At 46.7% G+C, this 12,275-nt stretch overlaps 1 protein-coding gene, 1 non-coding gene and 1 pseudogene across 5 annotated transcripts in view; all 3 read right to left on the reverse strand.

Annotated features, from left to right (window-relative positions):
• The window catches only part of NCAPD2 (non-SMC condensin I complex subunit D2), a 28,639-nt gene that overhangs the window by 12,459 nt on the left and 3,905 nt on the right, over positions 1 to 12,275 (reverse strand). For all 4 annotated transcript variants that reach the window (XM_075552167.1, XM_075552169.1, XM_075552166.1 and 1 more), the window contains exons 3-8: positions 3,821 to 3,896; positions 3,490 to 3,548; positions 2,830 to 3,011; positions 2,432 to 2,574; positions 534 to 661; positions 341 to 464 (exon numbers count right to left, since the gene is read on the reverse strand). In XM_075552167.1, the coding sequence (XP_075408282.1) occupies positions 341 to 464; positions 534 to 661; positions 2,432 to 2,574; positions 2,830 to 3,011; positions 3,490 to 3,548; positions 3,821 to 3,896 (712 nt within the window). The remainder of the gene's footprint in view (positions 1 to 340; positions 465 to 533; positions 662 to 2,431; positions 2,575 to 2,829; positions 3,012 to 3,489; positions 3,549 to 3,820; positions 3,897 to 12,275) is intronic.
• On the reverse strand, positions 3,089 to 3,411 carry LOC142452301 (small nucleolar RNA U85). Its single transcript, XR_012785317.1, has one exon. It is a non-coding gene; the product is annotated as a small nucleolar RNA U85 (small nucleolar RNA).
• LOC142451229 (ribonuclease P protein subunit p21 pseudogene) lies at positions 4,474 to 4,961 on the reverse strand (annotated as a pseudogene).

Consider the following 12,275-nt stretch of genomic DNA (forward strand, 5'->3'; position numbering starts at 1 on the left):
ATTACAAACCCTGAACAATAGAAACGTGGGGGAATGGAGACAGCAGTCAGTGTAAGATATGAAAACAACAAGTATGTAGACTTTATCAAGGGGTCATGAAGGTGGGTGGGAAAAGTGAGGTTACCAAGGGCTCAAATAGAAAGTAAATGTTTAGAAAATGATGATGGGAACATATGTGCTGATATGCTGGATACAAATGAAATATGGAATGTTAGAAGAACTGTAAGAGCCCCCCCCCCAATAAAATGACAAACAAAAATCAAACCAAAAAAACCCCACACACCCCCAAAACAAACCCTCAACAAAACAAACCACGAAACCCTGAGGGAAGGCAACTCGCCTTACGATCTCTCCCACTATGCTCTTCATCCCATACTCAGTAGCCCAGAGGCTCACAGCGGTGACCAGCACGGGTGGCAGGTGTTCAAAATGCTGCAGCATCTGGATAATCTTCACCGTGGCACCTGTGGAGCGCAGACCATGAGAGATGCTGGGACACATGGAGGGGCGCTCGGTGCAGAGGGATCACTTACTGAGCATGTGGTTATGTCGTGTCAGGGCCACACCAAGCAGATGTGTTATGGCCTCCCGGGTGGGGCGGTTCTTCTGGTGACTAATGGTAGGGTTCTCTAGGAGGCGGTAGCAGCAGCCAGTAACCAAACTGAAGGAAGAGAGGAAGCTGATGGACTCTACCTGAGCTCTGCTTCATCTAGTTTATCCCAAACAGAACTCTGGATCTTTCCCACAGCCTCCCACTAGCAACTCCATTATTCCAGATGCTCAGGCCAAGACGCTGGGAGAGTCATCCTCATTCACACTGCGTACTCCATTGGCAGGGAAATTCTGTAAGCATTACTTAAGAAAACAGGGCTGAACTCCAACCACACCTGCCCGTCTCCATCATTTTTTGCACCAGTTACTTCATAGCCTCAGACCTTTCTTTTTTTAAAAACATTTTATTAGGGATTCATACAACTCTTATCACAATCCATACATACATCAATTGTGTAAAGCACATCTGTACATTCTCTGCCTTAATCATTTTCAAAGCATTTGCTCTCCACATAAGCCCTTGGTATCAGGTTCTCTTTTTTCCCCCTCCTTCCCCGTTCCCCCCTCCTTCATGAAGCCCTTGATAATTTATAAATTATTATTTTGTCCTATCTTTCCCTGTCCGATGTCTCCCTTCACCCTCTTTTCCATCCCCCAAGGAGGAAGTCACTTGTAATCGGTTTCCTCTTTCCAACCCACTCTCCCTCTACCCTCCCAGTATCGCCCCTCACACCCCTGGTCCTGAAGTTATCATCCACCCTGGCTTCCCTGTGCCTGCAGCTCCTATCTGTACCAGTGTACATCCTCTGCTCTATCCAGACTTGCAAGGTAGAATTCTGATCATGGTAGTTGGTGGGTAGGAAGCATTTAGGGTCTGGGGGAAAGCTATATTCATCTTCTCCCCTAGACCCCTCTGTGAGGGGATCTCCAGTGGCTGACAAATGAGCTTTGGGTCTCCACTCTGCACTTCCCCCTTCATTCACTATGTTAAGATGTTTTTGTTCTGATGATGCCTTATACCTGATCCCTTCGACACCTCGTGATCACACAGGCTGGTGTGTTCTTCCACATGGGCTTTGTTGCTTCTGAGCTAGATGGCCGCTTGTTTACCTTCAAGCCTTTAAGACCCCAGACGCTATCTTCCTACCTTCTAACTGCTTCCTCGCTACAGGCAATTACAACACAGCGGCCAGAAGGCGTTCATTGAAGGTCAAGTCATGCCATCTCACTGCTCCCTTCAGAATTCTCCTGTGGCCTCAGCTCTAGGGTCCTGCTAAGGTCACCGTGAAGGCTGAATTCCCAGCCGAGCCTCTTGGCCTCACTCAGCTGCTGTCCCTCTGGCCTCAGGGCTGTTACTTGCCCACACTGGGCACTCTCCCTCCACAGGGTCTGGGATGCTCTTCCTCCAGTCTCATAGCTCTCACTCACTCCGTCTTTGCTCAGATCAGAGGTAACTGCAGCCGTCCTCCACCCACACCATCATTTTCTTTCCCAGAAATAAAGTTCAGAAGATACTATATATTTTACTAACGTAAAAATGACCGTCCCCTCTGTAGTATAAACTCCAGGAGGCATCTCCAGTGTCTCCAATGATGCCTTACGTGCACAGGAGCCTCTCAGTGAATTCAGTTCGGTTAATAAATACTAGAGATGAGAACACCACAGCAGTTTCTAACATCCCATTAGCGACTTCCTAACAACTCCATGTTATGGTTTAGTGGAAAATCCCCATTGCCTAGTTCCCCCTTTCCACACTTTGGGCTGCTTCCCTGTCCGTGTGGGTGCTCCAGAGAAAGCTGAGGCAGGAAGGGAAGTATTTAAATGACCTACAAGCAGCACAGCCCTCATTCTGCATAACTGTTCTGTTTTCATGACCTACCTGACAAATTCCTCTTCAATTACTGAATGGTTCCACAGGTGACGAATGTCCAGCTGGAGCAGTTGTGTTAGCAGCTGAAGGATTGGTTGCCTCTCTTCTTCCCAGTTAAAGCCGAGGGCGGCCTTGGCCCGAGCTTTCTTACCCTGAGCAGGATCATGGACACATGTAGGGGAATTAAGTTAATAGAAGCGCAAGGCCCGCAGGTCTGAGGGTGCAGACCAAGGGGGGGAGGTGACAGAGAAGCACAGCTCCCAAGCAGGGAGCTGCTCAACAGAGAAGGGGAGGCTGTGATGCTCAAGGATCCAAAACGAGGACAGAGGACCCCCAGATCCTCAGATTCCTCTTTCCCATCAACTCTCTCACACCTCGACTCAAGTGCGCCAGGTGCTCCAAATTACCTTCCCCGCCACGTCCAGGTCTAAGAGGCTCATCTGACTGGCCATGGTCTCAAAAGCCTCCCCGAGGCGGATGAGGGCATAGCAGTTCATTTTGAGGGCATTCAGGTGGGCACTTCTGTCAGATGCACTCAGGCTTGCGTCATCCAGGAGAGCAGGAAGCTCCTGGGAATGGCGGGCTACCACTGCGAGGGCCAGAATCCAGAGTCAGGTTCATTCACTTCCCCACAGACCCCAACCACCACAAAGCCAGCACTGTAATAGCCATCAGATTACCAAAGATATGTGTTTCATCTCTCAGTGGTCACAATACAGACTATGTCCTTGGGAGCCCTGACCCTCATCACCCCAACTTGCCTTGTCCCTACTCTCTAGCTTTAGTTACCATTTTCTCCCGGCAACTAGAAGAGTCCCCCATTGAAGAGGGAGCTCAAAAGTAGGGTCAACTTCTTGTTGGTCTGCCCTTACAGCGAACGCACACAACTCTGTATCGCCCACCAAGATTACAGACCTTCATGGAGGGCCACAGGTCCCTGGACTGAGTCAACCCACTGAATCACAACAGCCTTGATATCATCATATGGCTAATCAAACACAGAAATAATAAATACCAAAACCACCACCATACCCACCTCCCATCCCCTCCCCCAGACCCACAAACACCTTTGATGAGGAGTTCCAGAGTGTCTTCCTTGAGGCCTGGGTCTACACTTCGAAAGTGACTGTGAGGGAGAGAGAGTGCAGGAGTGAGACAGGAGGTTGCAGAGGCCGTTCTAACGGACAGGCCGAGGCGGCCAAGACTTTAAAACACACACGAACGTGACCAGCTGACTACGTGCGGGGAAAGTCTGGAGAAATGGTTGTCAGTAGAGCTATGCGCACCAAGAACCACGTATCTGTGAACCCATCATTTGGGATTTCCTCACGAACATGCAACATTCGGGCACGAGAGGCCCCAGTTCCTCTTATCGGGCACAGCAGGGTGTGTACTCACTGTAAAATGCTGTAGATGGTATCAAAGTGCTCCAGCATGGCCAGGGGGCCCTGGGCTCGGAAGGCAGCCTGAAACGCTGTAAAGACGAGAGAGGCTGATCAATACAAGGCTGAGCCCTTGATGGTATATTGTGCCCATGCCAGAGCACCAGGGTAGCTGTGTTCCATTAAGTATTTGACACCAGCTTCATGTAGCTCAAGAGAGGCTTTGTTAACCATGAGACAGCACAAATGCTAGTTATTATCGTTTTTATAGTAGGCCCCACTGAAATGGACAGGCTGCCTTCTTGGTGAGTCTTCCAATAAAAGCAACTGACCTGTCACTATCGGTGAAAAATGACAGCCTAGTGGAAAAAGAGAAAACATTTTATTTTCTCATTTACAGTATTTGGTGTGCCGACTGGAAAACGGAAGCAGGGTTTCTCACACACGCAAGACTTCTGCCCCGGAATGTTCACTCCTTAGCTGGCTCACTCGCTCGCTGCCATGAGTTGATGCCAACTAAGTGACCCTACAGACAGGGTAGCACCGCCCCGTGGGTTTCAGAGCCCGCCTTGTCTTTCTCCCATGGAGCAGCTGGTGGTTTCAGACTGCCAACTTTGTATGAAAAGGTCTTTAAACTACGATTTTTTTTCTTTTGAAACCAACCGAACTTTATTTTCTGGGCAGACTGGGTGAATCCATCACTCCTGATGGGCTCAGAGGCTGTACTTTCTCTTCAGGAAGGTCCACTGGAATGGGGAGCACAGTGCTTGGTGGGGCTTGTGTTGCTTTGAGATGTCAGGTTCCCTAGCTGGGCTTCAGGCTGGTCTCCCCAGAGCAGATGCCTGGGATCATTGAGAAACCTCTAGCTGAGCTGGCATGTTGGCAGGTCTGTACTGTCCAGCGCAATCCCATGAGGCGCAGCTGGCGCTGGGTGCAGGTCAGGCCCAGGACCAGGAGGGACGAGCAACCACGGCACAGGGTCCTCTTCATCGAAGGTTCCGTGGCAGGACCAGCCACTTCGCGATGGTCCTCTCCGTGTGGCAATAAAAGTGCGCCAGCGCCTGGTTTGCAGGGTTGTGTGCGAGCACGCAGTGGACCGCCTGGTACAGGATGCTGAGTCTCTGGAAGGCCTCGCGGTCTTACACCTGCCCCGCCATCCCGGCGGCGGGCCTAAACTATGATTATATGTTAACATTATCTGAGTGAAGGATAACAGGAACTGGGTACTAAATTTGCAACCTTTCTGTGATTGTGAAAGAAAAAGTCTAAAACTGCAAAAGTTTGAAACTCTGCAAATGATCCCATTTCTCATATTTTTTGCCCACTCATTTGAGCACGCATCAATGAATCTTGTCTCCCACAATTGCACCTGTGGCGTTTACCAAATGGTGACTTTCTATCATTCCTCTACACTGATTAAGGGGGCTGTTACTCTCAGGAGGGGCTATGACTTTTTCTTCCCCCTAGAGGGCAGTCCCTGGGAGAAGGCCATCATGCATGGAACAGTGGAGGGGCTGTGAGAAAGAAGAAGGCCCTCCAACTGTTCCAGGTTCCTCTTGTTCTTTCCCTGACCAAGCCGCTCTCCAGATTCCCGGGTCCTCTCACGGGGTCAAGGAGACGTAACACCAAACTCTAGGCACTAGAGGCTCAATGCTATTAGGTTATCATAGCTTTTAGGTTTTCTCAGAAGGCATTAGTAGGATCCCCCCCATACAGACACCCACACCCGGCTCCCAACCCCCCTATTTCTCTCTATAGATACATTATACTCAGAATGATTATCTCCAGCTTTGGTCCAAACCCCAGGAGTCTTTTTAAGCTCACCCCACTTTCTTAATTAGACTTCCTTTCTCACATAGTGAGAACCGTAGCTCTCAATCTCTATTTAGATGTTATTTGCTTAATCCTAGTGTACACTCGAAGTTTCAGAGTTGCTACCCACCCCCCCAGTTTCCCTAATAGAAAAGCATATGTACCAATAGCGTAGTGTCAGCGTGCTCTTTTGTACACAGTACATGCTCAATCCACTGTTTGTCAAGACCTAAGGTTGGTGCCCTCCTTCACAGTGTACATGCGCATTTGCTACTATGTTCATTTTAAATGTTGCAAAGTGGCAGGATCTTTGACCCCTTACACTTAGTGCTCTTTTCGCTGGTCTACACTTTCAGTGTAAAGAGAAGAATCGAATGAAGTCTTACAAACTGCCAAGAGTTCGATTTTGAACCAAGTGGTCCTCTTAGCCCTTTGCACCTGGAAGTCTTTTCTGCAAGCCCAACGCTAGCACCTCGTCTGCCTGCGTCCCTCACTGACTGCTGCAGGGCTGTGCTGCCCGACTACAACCTGTCCTGTGGTGCTAGCATGCCTTTCTGCTCTAATTCCTGTCCACTCTAGCACCCAATTCACACTCTCCTTTCTCTTTATACTTTCATTGTCCCAATTTTTGCTTTTTAAAAAGTTTTATTGGCACTTCATCCACATATCATACAATTCAATAGTGCAACCATTATTTTTGCTTTTCTTTCGATTGTTGCTTTCTACTATCAAAAGGAATGAGACCACCCTCATGCCCCGGCCAAAGCATGGACTCCCTTATATAACCCTGCCTCCCCACAGACTGCATCATTCTCAAGCAAAAGTCCTGTCTTCTAAGGCTCATCTGTCCCACTACAGAGCCGAGACTTCCCTCCTCCCCACTCCGCGGGCTGGCTCTTCTGCAGGAACTGCTCGTCCAGTTAACAGGCGCAGGCAGGCCTTCCTTCTCACAGATCCCAGTGACTTTCATTCTACATCTTCCCAAATTCTGCCCAATCTTTCTAGATTTCTAAAACTTTTGGAGGCCTACCAATCTAAAAGCTACTCTCCCACAGATTACCAATTATCTATTTTTACTACATCCAGTGAGTCCCTTGGTCCACCATCCCTCTTCAGTACTTCCCTAAACCACTCAATGCTTGCGCAAAAAAGGTGCTTGCTTGCTACCAGAAAGGTTGGAGATTCACAGGCACCCAAAGCAAGTCCTGGCAATTTACTTATGAAACGCTAGCTACTGAAACTCCATGGCGGCGCACACAGTTCCAATCTGACACATATGGCGTCACCACGAGTCCCATCAATTCGGCTGCAACTGGTTTTCTGGCTTAGGCCACACAACTTAGCATACTAAATCTGTGTCCCTTCTGTGAATTGGGCCTTGAGGTATTTATCACGTAACATCCACCAAACAGTCTGTGAACACCAGGTGATCCTTGAATAACAAAGTTGAAAATCCGTGGGTAAATTTGACTCCCCTCAAACGTAACTAACTATATCCCACTGTTCACCCTATTGATAAGGCCTTACTGGTAGCCTAGTCAATGAGCTCCGCGTGTATGTTACACACTGCACCCACAGAAAACCCACATTTTCAATAAAAATGGTATTTATTCTGCAGAAAGGGCAAGGTTTGCCAAACTGCCAGCAAAGTCACAGTGACGACTTCTCCTCTTCTCGAGTTCACTTATCTTACAATGGAGGGCACCAGCAGCCGCAGACCTCAACTCCAGGACATGTCAAGCGATTCAACTTTGTCCTGTAATGTCATGTCATGGCTTTTCTCTGCTTCTTAGGGACGTGTCCGGCTTAAAAGCTGGTACTTCATATGGGTTCCCTAGGGTTAATCATGGCTTAAGGGATTATACCAAACAGGATGAAACTATGCTAGAACTGTGAGAAGTCAGTGTTTACTGTGATATGCCATTTACTAGAGAGACAAATTACTCACCTGGAGACAGTGTTACCAAGCAATTTTCTTAAAAAGCCACATATAAGTGGACTTTAGTAGTTTAAACTTGTGTTTTTCTTTTTCTTTAAAAACATTTTATTAGGGGCTCATACAACTCTTATCACAATCCACACATATACATACATCAATTGTATAAAGCACATCCGTACATTCTTTGCCCTAATCACTCTCAAAGCATTTGCTTTCCACTTAAGCCCTCTGTATCAGGTCCTCCCCCCCCCCAACTTGTGTTTTTCAAAGGTCAACTGCAGTTATTTTTTTCAATCAACCGTAGTATCTTTGTATATATTCAATACACACACAAATAAGATTCACAAACTTGTGGAAAATCTCCCTCATATTTTAATTCCATTTTCCCAGAAACCTTTTGAAGTACAACACCCCTGGCTACCCATTCAAAGTCAATGCCCCTTAGGGATGAGGTGGTGCAGCTGGAGCTAGGGGCAGGGCCCAGCAACTAGAGAGCCTCCCCAGCCACACCGATAGCTCATGCTTAAAGCAAGCCCCTTCTCCTCCTCCCTACCCTATGGCTGTATGGACACATGTCAGGACTCGCCCACTTATGCTGTGCATACCTGGACTAACCAAATATTATAGAAGCTTTCAGGTTTTTTCCAGCCGACTTTTCAGTTTTCCCTTTGTTGAGTTCACATCCCATATCCACTCTCTGTCCTGCTTTTTAAAGTTTATTATCATAGCAATGTCCCAAACCTTACCTTTATTCATTTTAATGGTTGTATAATATTCTATTAAACATATATATATCTTAATTAAATTACAATTCCCCCATTATCAGACATATTTCTAATTCTTTCCACTAACTGACAACATCATTTACTCCCCTGGAAGATTTAGGTTAAATCCAACTGTTTGTTCCATTCAGGTCACCACCTGGATAAACGTGACCCCAGCAAACCGACATTCTGCTGAGTCTTACTGTAAACTCATGACCACTGGCCTCAAATGGGCCCTTAGTATTTTCTGGTAAGTTCACTACAAATTCACAGGTATATGAACTTTCCTTTGCCCAAACCATCTCTAAGACTTTGCTTCCTATTTCACTGGGAAAACAGAAGCCAACAGAAGAGAACTAACTTCTAATTGGTTCCTAGCTCTGTACACCATGCATCTGGCCTTCCCGCTATGATGCTACAGTTGCCTCCTCTGAGCACCATTTCACACCGTCTCTTACCTATTGAAGAACTGTGCTCCAACAGCTGTCCCCTCTTCCTCCCGCATCACCAGCGTCTCATAGCATCCTTCAACACATACACAGGTGTAGCAACAGGGAGCCCTGGTGGCAGCGTGGTTATGAATTCGTTGGGCAGTGGTCTGCAAGGTCAGCAGCCTGAAACCACCAGCAGCACTGAGGGAGAAAGACAGGACTTTCTCCTCCTGTAAAGAGTTTCAGTCTCGGAAACCACAGGGGCAGTTGTGCCTTTTCTGACGGGATTGCTATAAGCCAATATTGACCCGATGGCAGTGAGCTTGGTTTTTTAGGAGATGGAAACAACAGCCAAAAAATCCTCCCTTGACCCAAGCTCCCTCTCTAGCTAACATCCTACTTTACTGCTAATTCCTTTAGAAAAAAGTTTATTAGCATATAATTCATGTATCATACAATTTAAAAGTTCAATCATATTAATAAGAGTCGTATACAATCATCACCACAATCAATTGTAGAACATTTTCTTCTTTCTTGTTATCAGCTATTTCCCAACTTCTGCCACACCCCATCTAGTTACTGTCTCTGTAGATTTACCTATCCTAGATTTCATAATCAGAAAAACATACAAACACCTAACAATAAAGTAAAACAGAAAAAAAAAGCAAACCAGAAAAGAAAGCAGAGTATCTTAAAACCCAGACAAATTTAAAATGGGTCACAAAATGGAGATTCAGTTATTACACTGTAACCTAACTACGTCTTTCATAATTGCTGTTATAATGCTGTCTGATAACATGGCTATTCATAGCCCTGAACCATGGTCAGAGGGGTTCACTGGAGGCTCACTCCACACGCGGACGCTGCAAATGGATTCTGGCCTTCTACTGTCATCCATCAAACCCAAACTCACTGCCATGCGTGGATGCCAACTCATAGTGAGTCCCTCGTGGGCTTCCAAGGCTGAGACCGTTTACGTGTGTAGAAAGTCCCATCTTTCTCCTGCAGAGTGGCTGCGACGTTTCAAACTGCCAGCCATGCAGATGGCAGCTAACCATGTAAGCACAGGCTTCTATAAACCAGGTGTCCGCCATGTAAGCTCTGATAACATTTCCTCCTTTGGACTTAGATTTCTTTATTTACAGTCCTTGGATCACAGGCTGCTGTGCTTCCTTCATGTGGGCTTGGTGGATGCCTCCCTTGGATGGCTGCTTGTTTGAAGATAAGCCCAGGCACTGTTCTTCTCACTAACTGGGCATCATCTGGTTTCTTCCCCACACTTTGCTACGGCACCCATATCTTCAGTGATCTCTTCATGAGGGTGAGCACCAAGCAGGACCATATCATAAAAACGAACTGTCCTTAGATTGGGGCTGAAATTCAGTGAGTCCAAAATTCATTCACATATCTTTGGTTTACATGTTCCTAACTCAACTTAGAGATTTCACTATCATTTAATGTTAGAGAACATTTTCGATCATGCCCCTGGGGCACTAGGTAATTCTATTGATAGCGTCACTAATTTGGCCAATGGTATGGAATTGAAAACATTTGGAGAAAAGGAAATCAAAAGGTCAGCTACGAAGATGATTCGTTGACTTTTACAGTTTAAACTCAAGTGACTGGATGCTACTTACATAACAACAAGGTTATGTAACAACAGGGCAAAACTTTCAGTAATATTCATTCACAACAGCAAAACCATGCCGACTAGATTAGTACGTGTCATGATAAAGAAATGAAGGGCATTAAAATAGTATGCGGTAGTCCCGGAGCACCATTCACTGGGCACCCTCAAGGCAAGAGATCCAACCGAAGTCCAGGGACAGCCAGTGCTATCTACACCCTTGGGATAGCAGTCATCTGCTTCTTCTCACACTAGGCAATTTCAGCCTTAAGTCAAAGGATGACAGTTGAGTTTGAAGTAAAGACCCGTTTCCACATCAAGTGCTTCTGGTGTAGCCTATGAAAGCTGTGTGCCTCAGAAGAACCGAGTTTAAAACCCCAGTAGCCTGGAGCACACGGCCTGCGCCACCAAGGGCTGGGGTACAACTTAGGTCAAGTGTTCAAATGAGAACACAATACTGGGCGTATTCCCCTTAGGCTCCAGGTAATTACTGTTAAGCAATTTTTCCCTTTCCAAGGAGAGGTTGCTCTTCCCCGTTTTTTCTACCAACAGAAATGTAATCCTCTTCTCTGGGGCATATGCTCCACGCCCTAAAATCTGGACTTGACTTTCCAGTAAGGTTCCCTGATCACTCTGGTACGAGTGTCTATCGATTTAGGGTGACCTTAGCAATTTTATATGGCAGCAACTGAATGGTCTTTTACTTCTCTATCTTGAAAACCCACTCCCAAGCTCAGGTGAGATCTCCATCGAGGTAGTTGTTAAGACGTACATATAGAGGCGGCAATACAAGGTTCATAGGCACTAGGGAGGCACTCTACTGTGTAGCTTGGGACCCCAGGTTAGATGATTATATGACCTCAGAGCAGAAGCCTGCCTTCGCCTAGGTGTTTATCCTGACAGTAGTAGACCCATGCTAACTCACTCAGCATAGTGGGTTCCTGGTCCCTCCATGTCAAGAGGTGTTTCTTGGTTTTATCAATAGTTTTCAGGATGCATAGTATCCCATTGTGTGAATGTACGTGGGTTTCTTTATCCATTCTTCTACTGAAGGCCCTTTGTGCTGTTTCCAGTTTCTTGCTATTGTGAACTGTGGTGCAATGCACATGGGAGAGCAGACGTCTGTCCGTGTTGTCTCCTATTTCTTTGGGGTATTTATATCCCAGCAAAGGAATTCCTGGGTCATATGGTATTTCTCCTGCCAGTAGTTTTCGGTAATTACCCTATAGTTTCCCACAACGGTTTTCCTATTTACAAGTCCACCAGCAGAGCATAAGTTTTCTAATCGCTCCCTACCCTGTCCAGCAAGTATTGTTCCGGTTTTGCCCCCTCTAAATTGGGCTCTCCTGGTGGGTGTAAGATGCTAGCTCGGTGTTTTGATTTGTGTCTCCCGGATGGCTTCCCTGCGTCTACACTCACTGTTTCCAGTGTCTCTCCTCTTCCCTTTTTCACTGAGCTCCCTCATTCAGGCGGTCGCCTCACCACTCCTGTGCAGCGGCTTTTATCAAGGCCCAATCCGTAGTTAATTCAGCCCTTACTTGCCCTACGAGCTAAACTGATAGTTGACCACTGCTCTTTTGAAATGTTCGTTATCTTGCTTCCAGTTAGCCCTTCCTTTGGCTTTCTGTCCCAGTGATTGCTCCTTAGCTGTTCCAATGTGGTACTGCTTTGAGTTGTCAACGCTAAATGGCTTCCCCTTCTCCGTCTACACACCGGACACCAAGTCTCAATGTCTTCAGTTGGCACCTCTCCCCTGAACTCCACACGCACACAACCACCAGTCTAAACAGGCTTCTCTCATATTGTTTCCCATCTCCGGAAACGGCACCTCCGTTCTCCTAGTTTCTTAGGTCAGAAAACTACCTCAGATTCTATATCTAATGCTACCCTGATCTGTC

Source organism: Tenrec ecaudatus, chromosome 6, assembly GCF_050624435.1.
Source record: "Tenrec ecaudatus isolate mTenEca1 chromosome 6, mTenEca1.hap1, whole genome shotgun sequence".
In the NCBI taxonomy this organism is placed as follows: domain Eukaryota; kingdom Metazoa; phylum Chordata; class Mammalia; order Afrosoricida; family Tenrecidae; genus Tenrec; species Tenrec ecaudatus.